The sequence below is a fragment of the Hippocampus bargibanti genome, linkage group LG12 (genome assembly GCF_051943395.1).
Source record: "Hippocampus bargibanti isolate YZ-2025 linkage group LG12, ASM5194339v1, whole genome shotgun sequence".
NCBI classification, from domain to species: Eukaryota; Metazoa; Chordata; class Actinopteri; order Syngnathiformes; family Syngnathidae; genus Hippocampus; species Hippocampus bargibanti.
In genome coordinates this window covers 973629-998902 of record NC_142745.1, presented here as the reverse complement: position 1 = coordinate 998902, position 25274 = coordinate 973629, and the positions used below count along the sequence as shown (strand labels likewise).

Below are 25274 nucleotides of genomic sequence, written 5' to 3'. Positions count from 1 at the left end.
CTGCGTTCTTGACCAATCATGTGGCTTTAACCGAAGACTGGGGGTGGGGAATAGAGGACAGAAAGAGTGGCCACCATTTTCTTGTTAGGAGAACGAAAAATAGTTCGTATGCCAAGGTAAAATTTTCATAAATGTAACGTTCGTAAACCGCAAAGTTCGTAAGCCAAGGGGTTCGTAAACCGAGGTTTCACTGTATATCCTTGGGTCTTCTGTAAGCCATGACTTGAAGCTGCTGGCATGTAATGACTGAATTTTTAGCCCCCATTAATTATGCATTGCGTCCTCTTGGAGCATCAACTGGGAAGAGGGATTTTTTCCTCGCCCACATACTCGACGCAACCAATTGTGAGTTGAACTCACAGGCAACACTTTGGCATAGCCGGGCGCTGATTGGTCAGCCTTTAAGTCCGTCGCGTTAACATCGAGCTCGGCCGGAAAAAGTCGCGCAATACAAAATCTAATTTACAGCATCTCTGTCCGAACATTTTTCAACATACTGTACCCGCATAAATGTTCGTATCTACCGTTTTTCCTAACTCGAATGTTCGGAAATTGGGGAGCGGATGTATCTCAACAAAGCAGATGCTAAAAAAAGTAGACGTATGCTCAAATTTGGAGGTTGATGTTGTCGACCGTAAACAAACACAAGAGATTTTTATCAAGTTGTGGCTGCCGGCAGATCACAAGTCCAAGCGTCCGGGTTGTGGAGAAGCAAAGTCGACCCAGCATAGCGCCCGGAGGTGTCCCGGCCACAGTAGCGCCTTCTCGCTTTAACTGCAAGGTAAAAGTAGCGACGGTCTCCGCTATCCTGGCTCATATTCATCCCGTTAATGGACTCGTTTCAATGACAAATTCCTGTGGCAATGACTGCGCCCTAATCCCTCTCGAATTAATGCCACGCGCGCGGCAGTTCATTAAGCGGCGAGGTGAGGCGAGTGGGCGCCAACCGCTCCGGGAATCATGGACTACTTTGTGCCCCCGGAGCGTTAATTGCCGCCGTTTGATGCGTCGATAATGAGCGACGCGTGAATGTTTTTTAGGAGGCGATGAGGCGAGCGCCGTGGCCCCTTCCTTCCTGGTAGGCGCAGTTGTCTGGGAGCCGGATGAGATGAAGCGAGGCCACTTTGAGGGTTGGGGGGGGGGGGGGAGAAAGAGGGAAAACAACGACTCTTAATTGGCGCTCCTTTGCTACATTAGCTGTCCTGAAGGGTTAGTTCAGCTAACAAGAACGGGATTCAAATCATCCGAAACTTCTGTTATCTTTTTTGGGGGAGGTTGAATTGATGATGAAGGCATTTTGTGTTCTGAAAGCTCAAGACAGAGAGCGTGGTTATCAAAACTTTGAAGTCTTCTCTCAAAGAAGACCATCAAAATACAATATGTGCCGCGTGATGGCAGCAAGGCACTATTTTTGTCTAAATGGATTGGATTGGATTGGATATGCCTTTATTAGTCTCACAATGGAGAAATTTACATTTCACATGAATGAAGCTCCTCCGCTCACTTCAAAATAGTTATTTGGTGCTAAGGGGTTGTTAGATCGTGGTCAAGTACTACTCAACCGACACCATTTTTTTGTTTCCTAACTGACATCAGAAAAACGTTTTCTGGCATCTAAAATACCCAAAACATGCAAGCTGATATTTTTAGTCATAGGCAAAACATCAATAAAAATGACTTCAAGTGTCCCAAAACTGCCACAAATGAGCTCCAAACTGGGGAGATTCAGAAAGTCCCGCCCCCTTGTTCAAGACGTCACATCATGATACTCCTTCACAAACTGCCTTGCTCCAGAACCAAAGCAATGGCTTCAGAGAGTTCAGATTCGGAGAAGATGCTTTCTTCTTACTCATCCAGTTATGAATAGGATTCAAATAGTTCTGAAGAATGTTTGCTATCGATTAAAAAAGTCCTTCTGTATCAATTCCAGCCGTCTTGACTTCAATGTAGCGCCCAGAAAATGCACAAGATGGCGCACAAGCTCCGTTGGAAACGGGCTGGTTTGTCCACTCTGAATTTGTTTCAACTTACACCTTCTTTATGCGTGTTATCGCCATTGGCTGCGACACACAACGATTCATCACCGCGTTATTTATGTTGTTTTCCTTCTAATTTCGCCATCAACGCGGTGTTTTCAGACGAAAAAAGTACCCAAAATGCATTGTGCGTCAGGGGCATTCCCTCCGTGACGTCACTGAGGGCATCATCATCAACTCGAAAACAAGACTTCCTGAATATTCAGCGCAAGACTTAAAAGGTAAAATATAGCTATATGCGGTGGAATCTTTGTCAAATGGGCTCAGTAGAAGTCATTTGAAGTCATTTTACAAATTTGGGACGCAACTTGTCCGGAGGTGTCGGCTGTCCTTCAAAATGACAGCTACTAACTAAGTACTGCTAAGAATTGACTATTTCACATCTTTTTTCCATGGCTGCCTGAGACTTTTTTTGGGTGGGTCTGCTCATGATTAGCATAAATCAACATGCAAAATCAAAAAACGCTGACCGTCTCCATAATGACACTGAAATGATAATAATAATAATAATAATAATAATAATAATAATAATAATAATAATAATAATAATAATAATAATGCACTTAATTTCTAAGTGCTTTTCAAAACTCTCAAGGTCACAGGATAAGTTTTTCTGTGGGTGAGCAGCGGCAGCCATACGCGCTAGCCTTCACTCAACCCAGAAGTAACTCAAATAGATCGAAAGCTAGCTAGCCAGCTAATAGATAGCTCATGATCGCTGTGTCTTTTCGGGAATTGTTTCTGGAGGCTTTTTTTGTGGGTCTATTCATGATTGATGCTACCAAATTTGACGTTGCTTAGTCAAACTGCCTTCTTTAAAAGGTTCGGATGGGCTTAAAAATAAGCAGGTCGACAAACAAAGCCTGCCGGTAATCCCTCAAATATCTTGTCGGTCCAAATCAATACTGTTCTTGCTTTAAAAAAATAAAAATAAAGATCAGAAAGTCTTTGAAGAGAGAGTGGCTGAAATCTTGCTTAATCCCGTCACTTTGACATTTCTCGACTCGCTGGTTGATTGCAATCTCGATTCGACGCGGCTGCCGTTCTGATTCTGCGCATTGGACGATATTTCGGAGTCACGACGTGGAACGTGCCACGGGTTTGCTTTATTTTCTTTTGTTTTTGTCATCTCTGAGATTGACAGGACGTGATAGTGGGGATCTCCAAAGGTGGCGCGTCGAGTCGGGAGCCACGTGAAAATATCCCGAAGCCAAACCTCCGACTTTGGAGGCGGCTTGAGGGGCGGCTGCAGGCCAAACCCAAACAAACTTTCATGTTGCTGTCACAGGATGGCAGGCAGACGCAGCTCGGGGATGACGGCAGGACGTCGACGTGTTTGCCGGTGGGTGGAAAATGTGCATTTAGAACAGGGGTCGGGAACCTTTTTGACGAAGAAAGCCAGAAAAGTCAAATATTTAGAAGGTTTTTCGCTCAGAGACACACGCACGCACGCACACACACACGCACACACACGCAATCCTGTTTCAATGTGACACAAATAAATGAAAATAAATAAATAAAAATACACAGAAAAACCAAACATACAGTAAAATAAACAAATAAATTAATACACAGAAAAAACAAACACAGTAAAATAAATAAATCAATCAATACATATAGACATACACAAATATGAACATGCACACACAAACACACACACACACGTACGAACGTACATACATACCTACATACCTACATACATACATACATACATACATACATACATACACACACACACACACACACACACACACACACACACACACACACACACACACACACACACACACACACACACACACACACACACACACACATCCATCGATACATAAACACTTTTGAATATTAATCATGAAGAAATAAATCCATAAATAAACTATGAAAAACATGGAGGAGGCTTTTGTTTTGTTCTGGGGTCCAATGAAGTGTCAAGTGAATCTGGCCATCAAAAAATGCTGTGTCGCCATTGCCTCAAAAGGACATTATCCATTTAGCCGACTAATATTATTCCCGTGACCACACTGGACTTTTCTTTCGCGACCAATAATTCAGAATTATTTTTGTGGCGCTACGTGTTAGAAGAATATGGTTGGGACACATAAGGCGACTGTGTATTTTGGTGTTTGGCGAGCGAGCATGTCGGGTCATGATGCGTTTACTTACAGGTAATAAGAGTAGGAATAAGCATGTCTTCTGAAGCGTGGTGAAGATGAAGGCCCGTGATGAACAAAGAAGAAGGAAGGAAGACAAGCGACATCCCAGAAGAAGGACACACACAACCAAGTCAATTGATTAGTGAATGGCAGGAACTGTACCGCTGGCTTCGAGTTGAGGTTTCTTTGTTCGCAATGTTATTTCTATTTTTATTGGCCATTAAAGGACAACCGACGTCACTTTTTTGTTTCATAACTAACATCACAAAAACGATTAATAGCATCTAAAATACCCAAAACACGCAGTATGATATTTTCAGTCAAATGCAAAACACCAATAAAAATGACTTAAAGTGTCAGCAAAAAATTAAGCTGCGAATTGTGCATTTTCAGAAAGTCCCGCCCCCAGTTTGTGACGCAGAGCTTTCAGTCCCACCTCAAAACCCATTTCTTTAAAATTGCTTTCAATGTCTAATTCATTCTGCTATTTTATTATTTATCATTTTACTTGTGGTTTTATTGTTATGTGCTTTGTTTTATTGTTTTTATTGTAAAGTGTCATTGGGTGTTTTGAAAGGCGCTTGAAATTAAATGTATTATTATTATAGATTTTTTTTAAATGAAAGAAAAAAAATATTTACAAAAATTGAAATTTATTTATTTGTTTATTCATTCATTTATCTGTTTGTTAATTAATTAATTAATTAATTAATGTATTTATTAATTTATTTAGTAAAAGTGCCTTTTCATGTTTTCATGTTTTCATTTTTCATGTAATGTGTTTTTTTCATTTATTCATGTACTTATTCATTTATGTATTTGTTTATTTATGTATTTACATATTTATTTACGTATTTATTAGTGTATTTATGTATTTATTTACCATATTTTCTGCACTATAAGGTGCACCTATAGGAAACAGTTTTTAACACCAATAAAAATGACTTAAGTGTCCAAAATCTGCAAAAATATTAAGCTGTGATTTGGGCATTTTCAGAAAGTCCCGCCCCCTTGTTCGTGACGTCACGCCAAGATGTCTTGCATTGCTGGAGAATGTAAACAATGGCATCAGACTCAGAGAAGATGCTTTCTTGTTACACATCCAGTTATGAATATGATTCAAATAGTTCTGAAGAGGAAAGCATACATCTTTGCAATCGATTAAAGAATTTATTTGTGCCATTTTGAGGCAACATTGGGGGGAAATCTCTCATCCAAAAAAAGAGGCACACAATGGCGACCTCCTGTGGCCACCTCCGTTACCACAGGCTGATAATTTCCTTATATGGCGCTTGGACGCCCTCTTCTGGCGGCTTTTGGGTGCAACACAAGGTCCCCAGACCAAACAAGTACAGCAAAATACATTGACGTGATGGAAGGACTGCTACAATGTGTCTTTCTTTTACGATCAGGGGCGGTCTTTTAGTGACGTCACGTACAGACTCGTCACCAACTCAAAAACAAGACTTCCTGAATATTCAGCGCGAGTCTTAAAACGTAAAATATAGCGATATGCGGCGGAATCTTTGTAAAATACGCTCCGTAGAAGTCATTTGAAGCCATTTTCCAAACTCCGGACACAACTTGTCCGGAGACGTCGGTTGTCCTTTAAGTGAGGCACGAGTCACGCGGGCAAGACGGCGATGCGACGCCAAAGTCTGCTTGCCCGACATTTTTTGTCAGCTTCTCCTCACTGACAATCGGCAAGAAGCTTTTTTCACGACGGCCTCCTCTCGATGTTAATAAAGTGCAGGTCGCCTCGAGCTGCGCCATAAAAGCTGTACATGTTAAAAGTGATCATAAATATTAATTTGGGGCAGGAAAAACACTCGGCCGGCGTATGCGGCAACACACGACAAAGAGCCAAATTTGAGGTTGAGGGCAGGCAGCACTTGTGCTGAGCTCATCCGCAACGCGCATCACATCCGAAAGCCCTTTTACGAGATCGTAATTAAGAACTGGAGAATGCACGTTTTTTTTAATGGCATGACAAGCAAATCAGCAACGCTGACGACTGGAAAGGAATGAAAGTGCTGATATGTTGAAATGGCTGAAACGAATCTGGGAAAGGTCTCCATTAATGTATGCATTAAAATAAAATGGAATGATGCGCAGAAATGCTGGGACCATCACAAAAAATGTGAAACGCGCTTCCAGTGGATCCTGAGGAACGCGGTCGTTTGAAATTTGACAAATAGTTCCAAAATAATTCAAAGTTGCAATGAATACATCGGCTGCATCTGACATATTTCTGAGTGATTGCAATGATATAATGAGCGTTAAAAACTTGAAATCATGTTGTTCTTTGTTCTTGCTTTGGATTTGTATGTATGTATGTATGTATGTATGTATGTATGTATGTATGGATGGATGGATGGATGGATGGATGGATGTATGTATGTATGTATGTATGTATGCATGCATGTATGCATGTATGTATGGATGTATGTATGTATGTATGTATGTATGTATGTATGTATGTATGTATGTATGTATGGATGGATGGATGGATGGATGGATGTATGTATGTATGCATGTATGCATGCATGTATGCATGTATGTATGGATGTATGTATGTATGTATGTATGTATGTATGTATGCATGTATGTATGTATGTATGGATGGATGGATGGATGGATGTATGTATGTATGTATGTATGTATGTATGTATGTATGTATGTATGTATGTATGTATGGATGGATGGATGGATGGATGGATGTATGTATGTATGTATGTATGTATGTATGTATGTATGTATGTATGTATGTATGTATGTATGCATGCATGTATGCATGTATGTATGGATGTATGTATGTATGGATGGATGGATGGATGTATGGATGGATGTATGTACATATTTTTTATTTAGTTATTTTGTTATTTATTTATTTAGTTATTTGTATGTTTGTGTATGTATGTAAGTATGACAGCAATTTTTCAATATTGGAAACCGTTCATTGGGAATTTATGAAGAAAAGTCTATTCACATCACTCTAATCCAAACGAATTTGGGAAAATGTGTTGGAGCAAAACTGGACATGAAGAGAGTTGTGAATGGATCACAGGCGTGTTTTCCCAGACGATGACTCAAGAGGGAAAAGAAGTGGAAGAAGAAGCGGGAAGAAACAAGGGGAGGTGGAAGAAAAGGAACAATGCGGAGAAGGAAACATACGATACCCCACGCTTAGAGTTCTCCACGTGTGAATCTCTCTATCGGAGTAAGAAGGGCAAGAAGGCAGGTACGGGGCAGGACAGGAAGGGGCGGAGCCAAAACCAGGACGCAGGATGGAGAGAGACATAAAAAAGGGCGAGAGACCACAGTCAGTGAACAACTCATCACAGTCGCCCCGGCCCCGATGATTCTTTTTAGTGACACCTACCCCCTACTCTCCAATTTTTTTTTGTGCGTGCATATACAGAAATAAATATAGCGGACTACCGCTGTGGACTCTCTGATCACATTCACGTCTGTATAACACAACCATAGCACAGGTGCACTGATGTTATTCGTAATCTATATATATATATATATATATATATATATATATATATATAGGGAATTATTACAAATACTGGATTTTAACAAACAGTTTAAACTATGTTATTTGTAAACACAGGTTCACTTAAAGGACAACCGACACCATTTTTTTTGTTTCCTAACTGACATCAGAAAAACGTTTTATAGCATCTAAAATAGCCAAAACATGCAGGCTGATATTTTTAGTCAAATGCAAAACACCAATAAAAATGACTTAAAGTGTCCCATTCGGAGAAGATGCTTTCTAGTTACTCATCCAGTTATGAATATGAGTCAAATAGTTCTGAAGAGGAAAGCATAAATGTTTGCAATCGTTTAAAGAAGTCCTTCTGTCTCATTTTGAGGCGATTGGACTCCAATATAGCGCCCAGAAAATGCACAAGATGACACCCAAGCTCCGGTGGAAATGGGCTGATTTGTGTCAACTAGTATCAAATAGTAGTCTTGGTGCAACACAAAACAATTCACCATCACGTTATTGATGTGTTTTCCTTCTAATTTCGCCAACCAACCAAAGTACCCAAAATGCATTGTAGATCGCTTTTTCGGTCAGGGGCGTTCCAGACGTGACGTCACACCAGGCATCGTCACCAACTCAAAAACAAGACTTCCGGAATAGTCAGCGCGAGTCTTAAAAGGTAAAATATAGCTATATGTGCTGGAATCTTTGTCAAATACGCTCAGTAGAAGTCATTTGAAGCCATTTTACAAATTATGGACACAACTTGTCCGGTTGTCCTTTAAGTGCATTGTGTTGCATTTTTCTGTTTCGTTCAATCTTGTCTTCGAGCTTTTTTTATGGAGACCTTTTTTGCTCCAAGAAAAAGATCCTCGGAGTTTCCAACGTTTAAATAACAAGCGTATTCCATCAGAGAGCACATGTCATATCAATCATGTTTTTTAGGCTGCGTTTATTATTTATAGCCGGTGGACTTTGGGCCCTCAGGCGCTGCTTTCCGGCGCTCCCCCTTGAGGGCCACCTGGATGTGGTAACATCACATTCCCATTAAGACGTCACCGGCGTCTTTATTAGCGATGTCCTCTGCCTTCTCGGGGAAAATAAAACTCTCGCTGAAAGATTAATCGGACAGTTGCTCGTGCTCGTATGAAGAATTTTTTTATTTTTTATTTTTAAGCTGGAAATAATTGATGGTCTCTGAATGGTTTGTGAGATATTTTTTGAAAGAGGCCAAAACAGTTTCAGAGGCATCAGGAATACGCGTGATGGATGCAAAACAGACAAAGCTCAAAAGAGGCTTGACGACAAATGTTTGCTTTATTAAATAAAGCAAACGTTTGACTTGAAAAAAAAAAAACAAAATCTTTCGTTTTTTTTCCTTCCTTGAAGAAGTTTGTCGGCCACCCGGGCGGAAACGTTTTATAAGTTGTACGCTCGACGGAAAAGTTGCACGCCCCGGGCGTCTGGGCAGACGTTATTTCAGACACTGCTATTGGCATGGTTTCTTCAAAGGCGAACTCCGCCGAGATCTTCTGTCCTGCTGCTTTCATATTGAAATCGCGTCTCCTCAATGGACGAATGACACCAAAATTGCAAAAAGAATTTTCCTTCTGCTCATTGGGCATGACGACAAAAATTTGATGACTTCACAAAAGCGGATGCGTGACAAGTTGGCAAATTTCCCCATTGTGGGACGAATAAAGGTTTTCTGATCTGAAGTGCGCCGACCGCCTCTTAATTGGCTGAAACAAAGCATGCCGTGGTGATAGAGATTAGACAGAATAAGAAGTTATCATTTTAAAAACTTTTATGCTGTTATATGTTTAGTCAACACTTGTGACTCAATACACAATTGAAGCACAGACAACCTGGGGTCAATCTGAGGTCAACAGACACAGCTGGTTAAACTGTCATCTTTATCTACGAAAGTTGACCTTGGACAGAATTTAGGACTTGGGAAGCTTCTTATCACAGGAAGAGGTCATGAGCCAGGTTACAAACTTATCAGTTCAGGGAGAAAAACACAATGTTTTATTGCTTACAGGTGTTGGTGCTCAGAACGTGGTATTATAATCAAGAAAACTATGTTTTACTAATGTATTACTGTAATCTGCATGTACTCTCAATAAATAGCTTGGCAGAGGGCTGCAGAATTCAGACGTCTGTCATGAATGGATACGTCTCCCGCCGGCAGTAAGGACAATCTTTCTGGTACCGAGTCTCTGTCCACAGTGTGTGACTGTTATATCTCTGATACGTGGTCAAGAGTTTCCTCAATTGACACGAAACTTGCGCTTGTTAAGAGTTTGAACGGTAGCGACGCAATCACAACAAACAAGCGCCGCCACGCTTACGCTGATTGCATTAGCATTTTTTTTGTCGGTTCCTCGGCAATCACCAACATTCCGCGCCGAGTGGCCACTCCAGCCTTCCGACGTGTTGCGATTTCTCATGCCGATAAATAAATAAATACATTTAAAGTATATATATATATATATATATATATAAAAATAGCGTGGGAGGTTCTGAGCAGTGCAGCGTCAAGGTCTGAAAGGAGGCGGGGGAAGAAAAAAAAAGCGAGCACGAGACGAAAGCAATCAGTGAGCACAAAATATTGCTTGCTTTTTTTCGGTATATGCAGCCCTATAAAACGTTTTCCTGATCTCAGTTAGGCAACAAAAAAAAATAGTGTCAGTTGTCCTTTAAGAAGAAGAGGTGTTTTGGAAAGACGCTTGATGAAACGAATGGGGGAGGGGATTCTAATGATAACTTTCTCATCAATTTTCATTTACTTCCGTTTTAGTAGCTTGAACAATGACAAAAAAATATAAAAAATACAATCAGTCTTCAATCCTTCTTCCCCCCCAAAAAAAGTTGACTGCATTTGTAGCAAAGAAAAGAAGAAGAAAAAGAACACAAAGAGAGAGGGATGCAATGGCAGCAAGCTGCTGTGAAAAAAAAAAAGAAAAAAAATGAGAAAATGTAAATGTTTGACCACACATTTTTCATGTACTTTCTTGGTGATCCATTTCCCGCCCCCAGATACCTCAAAACGGCACGGAATAAATTCTTTACATGTATGCTTTCCTCTTCAGAACTATTTGAATCATATTCATAACTGGATGTGTAACAAGAAAGCATCTTCTCCGAATCTGAAGCCATTGTTTTGATTCTCCAACAATGCAAGACGTCTTGGCGTGACGTCACGAACAAGGGGGCGGGACCTTCTGAAACTGGCCACTTCTGGTTTCATTTTGAAGTCGTTTTTGGACACTTGAAGTCATTTTGATTGGTGTTTTGCATTTGAATAAAACTATCATACTGCGTGTTTTGGCTATTTTAGATGCTATAAAACGTTTTTCTGATGTCTGTGATGTCGGTAGTCCTACAAAGAGCTGTGCATTTGCATTTATATTCAATTATATTGAACTTCGATCAAATGGTGCTCTTGAAAGAAATACTGCATGATGTGCGCGGTGGCCGACGACCCACCTGCGCTTGAAAGTGAGGACGAGGCCGAGGAGGATGACGATGAACATGAGAATGCCCGTAATGACGCCTGCCAACTTGACCGTGCCATCCACGGGTTTTTCGGGCTCCATGGCGTCAGAGTCTTGCGTTGAGGCGCCTATGTGGGAAGCGCACACACCCAGAAACACACACACAAAGTCACACCAGGGGTTATAAAGTCACACAATTGACACAAAAACGCATGAACATGGGCAACAATCGCAAAGTGAAGATGTGGTGCATCGTATTCGGGTGAAGTCATGCGGGCGGGGGAGGGGGGGAGGTCAACGTCATGCAACACGGCAACATGAAATTCTGTAGTCGTGTATCATGAGTGGAACAACAACAACAACAAAAAAAAAAAGGTTTTCAGAGTTTTGTTATCCATTTTAGTTTGAAAGCAACGATTTGTGGTTCCTTTTTACAGGTCCTTTTAATTGTTTTGAAAATTTACTCCTCTAACCCTGTTTAACTCTGCCGGATGTGCAAAAATCCAGTGCTAGGGTTTTTCCTCATTGTCAAAGGAATGTTTTAGGACGACATAAACATTCAATGGAACATAAGAAACCTAATCATCAGAAAAAAAAAGTTAATTCCTAAATTATATGGGTCTGGAGTTATGTGAGATCGAAATGAAGATAGCTGTCCAAAATACAATGCAATACATCCATACATATTGGTTTATATAGTGCTTTAACAAAAGTTGAAGCAGGAATAAAGCGCTAACTTGGGGAAAAAAGGGAAAGGCAAAGGAAAAACTATTGCCAGAGGCCATGGCCAATGCTTTATTTTATTTATTTATTATTATTATTTTTGACATTATTATTTTAATTATTATTGTATTTATTTATTATTATTTTTATGATATTATTATTCTATTTGTATTATTATTTATTATATTATCTATATTATTATTATATTTTATATATTATTTTATTTTTATTATTATTTATTATATTATTTATTATTATTATTATTATTCTATTAAATTTACATATTATTTTATTTTTATTATTATTATTTATTATATTATATATATTGTTATGATTATATTATTATTATATTTCATATATTATTTTATTATTATTTATTATATTATGTATATTATTATTATTACATTATTATTATATTTTATATATTATTATTTCATTTTTATTATATTATTTATATTATGATTATACTTTCTAGAACACACAAGGAATGTGTGTCCGGTAGAAGACGCTGCACTAGTATCATCATCAGAAAAAAATTGCAAAGAGGCACTGGACAGTTCTATTTGGGTTAGTGTTGAAAGAGTTAATGGCGATGGCGGGAAGAAGCAGTTTCAATGTAAAACAGTCCAAGAGTGGATTCCCCAATTTTCAGTCACTCTTCCCTCCTGTAACTAAGCCGCGTAGGGTCGTAAAAAAAACACATGAAAATGACAAAACCAGGAACGATACTAGCGAGCGTGTGACCCAGGCTGCCATTTTGAACAACTCTCGGATCCACATTTGATGTGTCAGAAGTCTCCATGAAACAAAATCGGGGTGTCGTCTCAACTTCCCAAATTGTTTCCACCTCCTTCCACTTTCCACATTCTGTCAACGTGAGATGCGCCCCTCGCATGGCGCATCATACAACCGATACTTTGGATTTTCGCTTGTGATGACAGACGGCGGAGAATTGACTCCACTTTCCGAGTGACCCGAGTGGAATAAGCGTTATGGAAAATTGATGTCGGAAAGAATGAAAAACCTTTTAGCCTTGTTACTGCTGTCAAAATCAATGGAATGCCTGGAAGCTTTTGATGACTTTGGCGGCGCGATAAAAAGCAAATCGGGCACGCGTGTGCTGAACCGTGTCTCGGGACGGGAATGTTACCAATTCAGTCATCGCAAAAAAACAAAAAAAAATCTGTTACAGTGAACCCTCGTTTATCGCGGGAGATACGTTCCAAAAATAGGTGAAATCCGCAAAGTACAATGTCGTCAGCTTTTTTTTTTTTTTTTTTTTTTACACAATGCAAAACTGTACATACTGCAGAATGAAACAAACATTAAAACAAGATTTTTTTATAAACCGACAATTTCTCGAAGCAGAATGCTCCGTGAGTGCTTCAAAGCCAGTACGTTTGATTTTGTTCAGCTTTGTTTGCAGTCTTATTGGCAGTGCTGTTTCTTTCACTTTGTTTCTTTGCACATTTGCATGCATTCATAAATAAATAAATGACTTTTTTTTCCCCTGCAAACAAATCCGCGATGCACTGAAGCGCCGATAAGTGAACAGCGAAGTAGCGAGGGATCACTGAACACTGAAAGATATTTGTCTTTTTTGGGGGGTAAATACAATTTTGGTTTGCCATTTTTGCAACTTTATGTCCACTTTTTCCCCAATGCAGCGTTATACAGTATTTTTTTTGGGGTGTGCGTGGGGGCGGCTAATGACCCCACTCGACGAGGGACTCGCTCCACAGCCCATCGAGTTGCGCGTTTGTCATTCTGCGAAGAGCCTGGGGCGAGTTCCCGCATCTCCGTGTAGTCCCTGCCCTCCTAATCGCGGCGAGAGCTTCATCAAAACGCCATCATGGCGCCCCTGCAGTTTCATCGGGTCGCGTAGTTTCATCATCCTCCCCGCAGGCGGCCGCCATCCCAGCGCCGGCTGACACATTAGTGCCCGACCCCCATTTGTCGGCACTTGAGCGCATTTGGCAGTCGTGCGCGTCGGAGAGCATCCGCTAAGCACTCCGGCGCTCGGTTAGCGGGTGAGCATTTGATCCATTCCCATTCGACATTTACACCGCAAGCTGCGTCCTGACATTATCGAGGCCAGCTGGGTGACTTGTTTGACCTTTTGACCTCGGGGAAGTGCTACAGGTGTGTCACCAAAGGACAAACACACACTAGAACAACATTTTTTGGGGGCGGGTAGGGGGGGGATGCAGTAAATCATATTACATTTGTTGGCATGTTAGCATTTGATTAGTCTTCACTAAAAATTACAATACATATTGATTGATATAAATTGAAATGAAGGGGATTAATCCATCTATCTCTGTGAGTTTTGTACTCGAGTTCTTGCTGTCTCATAGCACAGGGACTGCTAGCATGTTAGTGTTTGATCAATCCTCAATAGATAGTGAAATAAAGGGTAATCTTACTGCGCTTTTTACTCCTGTACTTGCCCAATACTCGATAGCACAGGAACTGTTAGCATGTTCGCATTTGATCAGACTTCAATAGAAATAAAGGATTATCCTTCTGCCCCTGTGAGTTTTGTACAGTTCTTGCCCTATGATAGATAGCACAGGAACTGTTAGCATATGATCAGTTCTCGGTGGTAAATGAAATAAATGGTAATCTTTCTGCCTCTGTGAGTTTTATACTTGGGTTCTTGCCCTATCAGATACCACGGGGACTGTTAGCATGTTAGCATTTGATCAATCCTCAATAGAAATAGAAATACATGGTAATCTATCTGCCTCTGTGAATTTTATACTCAAGTTCTTGCACTATGATAGATAGCACAGTAACTGTTAGCATGTTAGCACTCGATCATTCCTCGCTAGAAATTGAAATGAACGTAATCTATCTGCCTCTGTGAGATTTTTACTCGAGGTCTTGCCCTATGATAGATAGCGAGATAGCACAGGAACTATTAGCATGTTAGCATTTGATCAGTACTCATCGGAAATTGAAATAAACAGTAATCTTTCTGCCTCTGCGAGTTTTGTGTTCAGGTTATTGCTCTATGATAGCATAGGAACAGTTAGCGTTTTAGCCCATGTCAATTCAAATGTGTACAGTATTTATTTTCTTTTTTTCTCCCATTACTTATCCAGTCGCTAATGCCAACCTGGCTGGACATAGCGTGTTTGATATGACGAATGATTGGGGGTCGGGAGAGGGGGCTACAACAGTTTTTTTATAAAATACCTTTTTAATATTTTAGATTTGTCGAAAATCTAAATATGTGATATATCAGGCACAGGATATAAGAATTATTAATACAGGACTTAATCGCTTTAAAGTGTTTTTTTTTTTCATCCGTAACCACGACAACGAGGCCATGTATTGTTATTCATCATCATCCTCATCATCCGGCGTGTAGGTGTTGTTCCTGCATATATTTATTTTTAACCATTTCTGGACATGTATTTTTATTTTCCCCGAGCTTTGTTTATCCGTCTCACTCGGATTGCATGATGAAGCGATCCGGGGGGAATTGCACAGAAGAGCGCAGATATTAAAAACTTAATCTCATCCAAACACACAAGATTGATTCTTCTCGTACTGGCCCCGAATGAGATATTAGGTGCGTTTTTATTTTACGCCGGCGCGCGTGCGCGCGTTCGTTGGCGACCGCCGGAACATGTTTGCAATCTCACGGCGGAGGAACGCAAGCAGTCATACATTATTGAGTATTGACTCAAAACATTATTGAGTATACGTACATAAATTGCTGCCATTTTAAAAGAAGTCAAGTCTGAATGTGAGCGGTTGCGCGTTACAAGTTAAATGTCGCGTGTGTATTTTATGCGGGAGGGGGGTTAGTTGAAGGGAGAGGGGGCGCTTGCCTCCTGTATGGATTAGCGTTAGCGTGACTGAGTGCGTTTAACAGGATTACGAATGTGAACGACGCTTGCCGTGCACGCGTGCATGTGTGCATGTACTTCAAAGATTCCGACATGTATTGTTGCGCGTGTACATTTGTAAGCACTAAATATTTGTTGTCAAGGTCCTTCATCCATTTTAGCGAGTCAAGAGCGTGAGCGTCATTGCGGGACTTATGGCTAAAGATATAAAGACATGTTTGGCACAAAAACAAAATTGCGTATATGGGTAATTAGTGTAAATGGCGGCTGGAGTGAATCCAGGATTGACTCTTAGATTGCATCCCAAATGCAAGGAATTGTGTTGTGGTAGTACTATAGATGTTGTGGATCGGATTACAAAAAGTGGAGCAAATCGCGTTGTATTCAAATGGCAGTGTTGTGATTAACGATGGATTTAGCGTGATTCGCTGGCATCGTAAAGTGGAGTCAATTACGATTTCCAGGCTACCTTCGGTGAGTGCTTGAATTACCTACCGGTAAAGTAGCGTACGATATAGCGTGAATGGAGCGAATCATTTCATGTCAATCGAAAATGAATCGTTTTTTTTTTTTCAAACGGAACCGCATTTTGCGATCGGCACGATGTTATTTCACAAGAAAATCCGAGTGAATCATTTCCCATCGGAATTGAAGCGACTCATATCAGAACTTTCAATGCTGACAAATGCGATTGAAGTTAGCATTGGAATATTGTTATCTCACTGATCAGATTTTTTTTTTCATAGCCGATGTTTCGCAATTTAGACCAATCATATTCGATCGTGTTGCGGGTTTGACATCAATGGTGATTTTCTTGTTGCCTTTGGTCTTCACGGCCATTTTTTTTTTACATGGCTCCGCAGCGCTGTCGGCGCCTCTTTAATTCGTCTTACATTTCCGTCACGCCCCGCTCAACTAACCGCCGGCACCTTTTTGCATCAGCGCCTCCGACCGCAACAATTACGGGCAACCTCACCTCTAATGGAAATAAGCATTGAAAGTGACATGTCACACACACCTTTTTTCCCACACCATGAAAAATCTACAACTAGTCATTTCCAATTACAAGTGAGGGACGCTAGCGTCACTACCTTATTGATTTCTTGAATCACAACGGACAAATGTTCCATTTCCACGTAACTAGAGTCATTTCAGGTTAGCGGTACTATGCTGTCACATTGTTATCTCACTGGAATTGTGTTTCGACTGCTGCAAATCTTTTCGCATTATAATTCGAGGGAATCGTGTAGCGTCAGAATTGTCCATCAAACATATCGCGTCGCAATCGTAGCACGTCATATTTCAATGAATCCCATTTTGTTACCGGAACGAAACCAACGGCAACCTGGAATCATATCGCATCGAAATTGAAATCATACTGATATGGAGCGAATTCAATGTCATTGAAATTGACGCGATCGGCACGAATCCAATTGTATGAGTGGAATCAGTCATATCGACGAGCAATCGGAGTGAATTGTACTTTATTCTATCAAAGCTGTAGTAAATCCCTTCAGATGTGAAATGTGACGACTGAATCAAATCCTGTCAGAATTGAAAATTGATGTACAGGCTTACGAACCTTTCGGTTTATGAACGTTAAATTTATGAACATTTTAGATTGCATACAAACTATTTTTCGGGATACACACGGAGCTCTACAAACAACCCGCACAAGCCATCTGTACACTTGATGCAAAAAGCGATCAACCCAGCTAAACAGAACACAATTGATGAGGAACTAGATAAAATTATCGCAAGGGATCATTCCTCAAGATGGTGAAAGAAGAAGGCCACCTTCCTCATCAAGTGTTTCATGCTGATGAAACCGGCCACTCGATTCCATCAAGCCATCAACGACCATCACAAAGGTAAATAAAATGAATTTATTGTACAGTACAGTTTATTTCTTTAATCATACTACTATAACACATTTGTTATACATAAAATAAGGTATAGTTTCTGCAGTTTTAAGGCTTAGAAAATTAGAAAGTAGAAAATGATGTTTTATGGGGACCTGGGAACGATTTATTCTCATTTTAATGGTTTCCTATGGGAAATACATTTTGGGGATACACACTTTTTGCCTTACACATTCTGTCTGGGAACCAATTAAGTTTGTAAGCCAAGTTATCACTGTAATTTGGATTGTATTGCATTGTTATTTCAGTGAATCATGCATCTTTGTTATCCCTTATAGGTCTGGTGAATCATCTCCATTTGTAAGCGGAGTTTTAATATTTCGCATTTTAGCCTCAAGGCAACAAAGTGAATCATCTTCTAGTCAAAGTAAAATCAGATCCACTGCTGCGCAACAGTTCACGGAATATCTTTCCATACTTATTTGTCATGTCATGTTGATGATAATAATAGTGCATCGCCTTTGACCGACCGGAGACAAAATCCATGTGTGTTCTACATACTTGACCAAAAAAAAAAAAAAAGATTCCGATTCTGAATGAGGCGCATCACGGGACATCGTAGTGAGAGCATGCAAGACAAATACTGACTCGAAATGGCGCAGCCAACCACAGTTAAAGCCCACACGGATGGAAGGGGGGTTGGGAGGAAGGGGTGGGGGTGGGGGGCGTTTAAGCACTTTCCTTGAACTCAAGGTCACCATACTAGTACGTTTTTTAGTTCTCATTTGTAAGATGGTTAAATGTAACTCAGTTCGCTTCAATACGATATGTGGGACTTTTGTGCCTTATAAGAAACGTCTTTTCCATGCTTGCGTTTGTTTATTTTGCGCACTAGTCGGACAATGTTGGCACGCTGGTTGGACTACCGAGAACAATCTGAAGATGCCCACTTGAATTTTTGGACTCGTATAGACAAAAGAGTGCACTAGTACACACCAGATATGGAGGAAATGCTCAAACGGGTTCCCTCAGACAAAATGCAGCACAATGGCCATGGCACCACACACACACACACACACACACACACAACACACACAAAAATAAAATGAGAACTAATGAAGTAATAAAGATGAAAGAAGGATGAAGGTGATGGGAGGGGTCTGGTTTGTGGTGATGGGTGGGTCTGTCAAACATGAGTGAGTTGTTTTTTTTTTTTTGTAGTTTTTTTTTTGGGGGGGGGGCGTATTGACAACGGTGATTGTGTGATGACACGAGAAGCAAATACTCGGTCTGAAAAGCAATAATCACCTTCGCTTGGGATGACTAGAATGTACGGCGTGGTTATTTGTCCCCTACCTATCACCACTAAGGACCACCAGGGCCGCACGTCCCACCGCCGGCCAGCGTGAGAGGGGGAAGAAAGGTGGAAAACAAAAACAAGCACAAAAAAAGGGAAAGAAGAAGAAAGAAGAAAAATCGTCTAAGAAAAAAGGCATGTTTGACAATATTGAGATCAATATACACAAAAGAGAAAGAAGAGGACGCCCAAATAAGGTGTCCCTGGGGCCCGGCATGTTTAGGGGTGGATGGAGGCTAGCAAAACAAAAGAACAGACAAGGAAAATATGGAGCGGACAAAAACTTTGGGCTAGTTGGTCAACATCAAAGCAAATAAGCAGACTAAAAGAGAGGAAAATGAAGTAACATGAAATTTGGCCGATGTATCCACCCTGGGTATCATGAGTAAGCCCACAAAAAAAAAACGTTAAAGGACACAGGAAGTCAGCCATTTTGGTTCAAAGAAACTATTTTGGCTCTTTGCAGTGTGCTATCTGTCACGGTTTGCAAGGTGGCGGATCCCAAAAAAACAGGCAGGAGGGAGCAGTAGGGTGTAATTGACAAATTGCATTAAAATAAAGTCAGCAGGAACAAAATGTCGAACATCAAAGTCATCTGAACAGTAAAGTACAAAGTAGCAAAGAAAACCACGAGTAAAAATCTGCCAAGATGAAACAAACCTGACAATGACCCGACAACGAATGGTCGTGCCGGGAATCCTTTTAACTGCCACTGATTGGAACGACCAACACCTGTGCAGGTGCAGTCGGGGGCCGACAGCGCCACCCGTTGGTCGCCAACCAAATCGTGACACTATCCTCCTGGAATTGTTTTTGAAACTTCAGGAAAATTAGCTAATCACGAAGAGAAGACCAACCAAAAAGTCTTTTTTTAAGGGCCATGAAAATAAATTTTGACATTTTAGCTTGAAGTGTCCATTTTGGAGAATAACATTCAGAGCTGCATGTTTTCTCCAACTAGCCAAAATATTGATGACACTGTCATCAATATTTTGTCAGGACAATAGAAGCAATCAGTGGAGCCACAGGGAGTAGTCCTCTGCCACCCTCAACCTGAGATCAGGGACCAATCATAGCAGAGTCCGGCACCGCCATGAAACTACCAGCAATACTTTAGTTTGCTGACGAAGTTTCTTGGATAAGAAGCGAAACGTCTGACACCTTGAAAGAAGTACAGATGCCGGCTGAAGAAACCTTTTCATCGATGGACCATTCCTGTACGACTGAGAGTTTACACAGACGTATAGCCAAAATATTAGTAGGAGCTCCTAATCTGGGGGTCCCTGAACCTCAAAATTTGGATGATGTCTGCCCTAAAAAAAATTAAAAAAGACCAAAAGGATTGGTTCTGGCCGTGATCCCTTGTTTGCACAGCTAGCCACAAAGTTACATGCAGCATCAACACTCACACAAACACACATACACACAGCTAGCACGCGCACACACATACACGCACGGAGGAAACAAGACCAGGACAACTCTGACAGGTGGTGCGAAGAGGGCAAAATAACGCTTAGTAAAAAAAAAATCATGTTGGACAACATGTCGTTGAAGATTGAGGTGGCTGGACAATTTAGGGGTGCACGAGTGCTAGTGTGCGTGTGCACGAGTGCTAGCAACACAAGCTACACTTGTGGCCAAACGTATTTGGACAGTGACAAGAATGACAAGCCTTTTTTTTGCCTTCAATGATCACAATAGATTTCAAATTGGACAGATCTTTCACCCAATTCTTTGGATCCACTTGAAATAAAATCCATTTCTTCATAATCTTATTTTCTTATTGATTGAACACAAAAATGAGCTTTTGAAGTCAAATGTTTTGCTTGCGAAGGTATCCATTATAAATGGTGGTTAGCGTCCAAATACTTTTAGACATAACTGCGGGTGCTTGGTAAGCATTACTCGGTTCCTTTTTGGAAATATAAACAGAAAAAAAAAAAACGGAAACAACATCAACATGTGGAAGGACGCTCGTACCTTTGTTAGCCAGACGAACGCAGTTGATTTTGGTTTCCTGCAACCACAAAGAGAGCAGACGCAGCATAGCTCAGCTTACAAACGCTTTAGTTGACAATCTTTTCACCTGACAAACATAAAATTCGCGAGAATATTATCTTGGCATACGGACTAGTTTTCGGTAAAGGTACCAAACCGCACTGAGCGCCACTGTGGCTGGCGGACTACTTTTCATTCCCCTTTCCTTGAGTGCATATGTGGTTTGTTATCAAAAAATACTTTTGCTATGATGTCACAAAACAAAATTGCGACAGAGCAGAAGAAGGAGATCATTGAGAAACACGAACGTTTGTGTGACTTAGCGTCCCACTACCAGTATGCTAAGTTGACCATTGCTACATGTGGCTAAGGGCGTTTCGGTGTTGTCGAAGCAACGGTCTCAGGCAATAGAAGAGGTTGGAAAACTTCTGTTGATTTGGATGAACGAAAAGCAGCTAGCAGGGGACAGTGTGAGTGAGGGTATTATCGCAAAGAAAGCACGTCAACTTCACTCGGATATCGTCAAGAGGCAACCTGGAAGTTCGTCATCCATTGACAACTATCATCACAAAGGTAAACTAAACGTCTCTATTATATAGTACAGTTTATTTTCTTAATTACAATACAATAGAACATTTATTATACGTAAAATAAGGTCTATTTTGTGCTTATTTAGTTGAAAAGTATGGTTTATGGCGACCTGGGAACGGATCATTCTCATTTTTAATGGTTTCTTATGGGAAATTAATGTTTGGCAGATGAACTTTTCACCTTACGCACACTTTCTGGGAACCAATTAAGTTCATAAGCAGAGGTATCTTTTAATACAATGTAATTTTTGTTTTCTTCCTTCCAGATGTTTCCACCTGTCTCATAATTCTGTCGCTGGCGCTCACTCGTCATTGCACTTAAATAAATAAATAATAATCATACAAAATGTGCTTCTTTAATGAGGACAAAAAAAGGCACAGAAGTGGCCAAAGATTTGAGCTGGCGACAAATTTACATAGCGTAGGTGTTGTCAAAGAAAATTGTCTTCTATTCGCAACAGCTGCTCACTTTTTTGATGCCCAAAAACAATGCAAAATGGCGACTAAGAAGCACCTAAGGGTGATGGATAACAGATCCAAACTTGAGGCAACCCGCTTCTACTTTCACTAAGTCCTGTAAGCCCTGTTTTATATTTAATACAGAGGAATTATTCTGTCGTCTGAATTTATTCTAAGTTCCTTGTGAGTTTGAGGTGCCACCGTACAACAAATTTGATAGACAAAAAAGTGTCAAGAAGACAAGGCCAAAAAGATGTGGAAAGTCCGACATCCCGGATTGAAGTTTCCACGACGCGTACATTGCCCTCCAAGTGGATCCCGATCATAGCGGCCACTGACAACATTCAGTTCACCAGTCAGAACTTACCCCGTTGGCTCTGCTGAGGGCCTGGAAGTAGATGCTGTAACTTTTGGCGGGTGACAAGGGCGGATTGGCGAAGCCTCCATAGTTGTTGTTGTCGCCCACCGTGAACGGCTTGGCCGCCTGTAGATTGGAAGGCGGTAGCTCCGCTGCCATGTAGTACGGCGAGTTGGAGGCGGAGGCGTTGCGGAAGCTGAAGGGTGCGGAAAAGCACTCGGGGTTCTCCGAGGTGGATCGACGTGATCTGGATTTGCGCTCTTCCTTCACCACCAACTGGTAGGAACTAATGACACCATGCGGAAAGTCATCACTTTGTTTTGATTTTCAACAATTTCTCCCCCCAAAAATATCATGGTGTTCTACAGGGTTTGATTTTTGCCTCCCTTCTGTTTTCACTGTATTTGCTGCCCTTTATGAAAAACGGTATTTCCTTCACTGAAAAGTAAACGGGGACGTTGTCCCGGTGGCTCTGACACAGTTGCAGTGATTCAAATCGAATTGAAGTGAATCGTATCTCCTCGCAATGCGTGTTTTGTTTTGTTATTATTATTTTTTTTCCTCCAATTGTATCACATCCTTAATTGTATCGGAGTGAATCATATCCTTCTACGTATGGTAGCATATCAAAGGCTGCTGCTGTCTTTTCTGTCTCCTGATTGGCTAAGGGCTCTTCAGCGGCGTCCCTCTGCAATTATCTCCCTCACGCCATCACGCAATTACACGCAATTAAGCAAATGTGCGTTTGCCGAGACCAATCGCGGCTCGATCCCGTCTGGCCAAGCTTTCATTAAGACGTGAATTGCTGATGACCGCAAAATGAGCTGGATCGGCCGTCTTCCCTATTTGTGCTTTTGTTGACGAAACATCGCTTTGCAAAGCCCCTTTGCGAGCACCGCCGGGGAGCGCGTTTGTCTCCCAGACTACATAAAAGCCCAGGAAAATAAAATCAAATCAAATGAGCAGGCGCACCTTCTGTCTTTGATAGGATTCAGCTGAGCAATTAGAGAGCGGGCCTCCTCCATCGCACCAAGAGTTGAAATTGTATTTCGGGTAAATCGGGAGGCTTTGCAGGAGGGATTCATGCAAAAAACTCATAAAAACAACAAGATCGCCGCAAGGAAAACATGCAAATGAATTTGCACTGTTGCCTTTCAAAGCGGATGAAGATGGCGCTCCCTGGTGACGCTTCATCGGGATGAGGAGTCCCAGTTGCCAGTTCCCGGATTCAATGTTAAGCTGAACCATGAATTCCAATAAAAGAGCACACAATGCACTTACTTACTTGACATGTGGAGGGGGGGAAATAAAAAAAACAAACACTGTCGGGGCCAAAGACTCATCTTAAACCTCAATTTAACCCTGCCCAAAACCAGCCTCAATAACCGAATCCGAAATCCATAACCCAACCACCCCAAGTGACAGTCAGGTCACTGATCTAAACAGGAAACCTAGCGACTCTTCTCACAGTATTTTAGAACTTCTAGCCTAGTCTTTGCCCTGTACTTCTTTGAAGGTGTCGGATGTTTCGCTTCTTATCCAAAACGATGACGGCTGAAGAAACCTTTTCATCGATGAATGCTATTTAGTGATTCTTTCGCAAATGAGAAGGGGCGCAGAAGTTGTCCCACGGAGGAAGTTTTACAGCCCTAGCATTCACTCAAAAATAAGTCTGAACCCTACCTTACTCACTTTTCTCTTCGCCTCAAACACAGGACGCCAATTCCTTCACCCTAATGCCACGGGAGTAACCAAACCTCAATCCTAATCCGACCAAATGAAATAAACACATCCAAAAAATGCTTTTTTTTTGGTCATTTACCTGATGGGCGCTCCCCGGGACTTGGCAGGTTTAAGAACAACGGTGATGGTGGACTCGGTCTCGTTGAGAGGCGCCTCAGACTCATACTCGGGCATCATGGGGGCTAAGGAGAAAGACGAAAAGCAAGACGAGTCACACTTGTGCAAAGCGAAACCCCATGACACAGACGGACGACGGATTGGTCGTGACACTTTGCTGTTTTGAAGGTCACCGACGTGTGAACATGCCCCACAAACATCAGCATTTGCTGTGACATTTCAGTCATGAACACTCTACCTCCCTCCAACCTGGCTACAGACTAGACTTCTAATTGAAACACGATTATCTGATCTTCACGCTCCACAGGGAGATCAACAAGATGGCTGACGACGTGACATTTCAAGTGATCCGTCGCTGTCATCAAGTGGAAAAATAACAACAAAATTCAAAAAACAAGCTGTGTTTTGTTATTCTTTTGTTACTCGGTGTCTCCTGGCAACATGGACGACTGCAGATCTTGCTCAAGGTATGTCCGTAACAATCATGCGTGACAACAGCAGAGGTCACATGGATAAACGTTGATGGCTAACTCTCATTTCTTGAGGAAAGCATCTAAATCGCAATGAAAAAAGTCATTGGGGAATACTTTGACCAAAAAAACGGTCAATGATGTATTTATTTTTCAAAGTGAAGATCTCTCCGTTCTTGCGATTCCCTGTAATTCGCACACCAAGTTTCCCATACGGAAATCTGCAATCTCAATCACGCGCAAAGACCAGAATGTGGCTGCTACTCCACGCGAAGCGAAGCAGACCTTGGCCATTGTGTTGATCTTGACAGAGCCACACCGGGCGCTCTCATTTCTCCCTCCACTTCAGTGGCCTGTAAAGTTTACCGCGTTGCTTTTATTGCGGTGACATTTGCGAGGCGGCTGACAATCATGCGGTAAAAGTCAAGATAAAAACGGAATGGGATAGAGGAAGGCGGCCAGAGGAAGAAAAAAAAAAGGCAAGGAAGAAAAGCACTGAGCGACACATCGATGAAAAGGTTTCTTCAGCCGTCCGTCATCTGGTGTCGG

The 25274-nt window shown here is 41.2% G+C and overlaps 1 protein-coding gene across 8 annotated transcripts in view; it reads right to left on the bottom strand.

Moving 5' to 3' along the window:
* The window catches only part of ptprt (protein tyrosine phosphatase receptor type T), a 127394-nt gene that overhangs the window by 37369 nt on the left and 64751 nt on the right, over nt 1–25274 (bottom strand). For 2 of the 8 annotated variants that reach the window (XM_089009492.1, XM_089009484.1), the window contains 7 exons: nt 24218–24320; nt 22405–22681; nt 20971–21007; nt 18942–18998; nt 11181–11316; nt 7369–7401; nt 4200–4229 (listed from right to left, as the gene is read on the bottom strand). In XM_089009492.1, the coding sequence (XP_088865618.1) occupies nt 4200–4229; nt 7369–7401; nt 11181–11316; nt 18942–18998; nt 20971–21007; nt 22405–22681; nt 24218–24320 (673 nt within the window). The remainder of the gene's footprint in view (nt 1–4199; nt 4230–7368; nt 7402–11180; nt 11317–18941; nt 18999–20970; nt 21008–22404; nt 22682–24217; nt 24321–25274) is intronic. The other 6 variants (XM_089009487.1, XM_089009485.1, XM_089009486.1 and 3 more) reach the window with 6 other exon arrangements.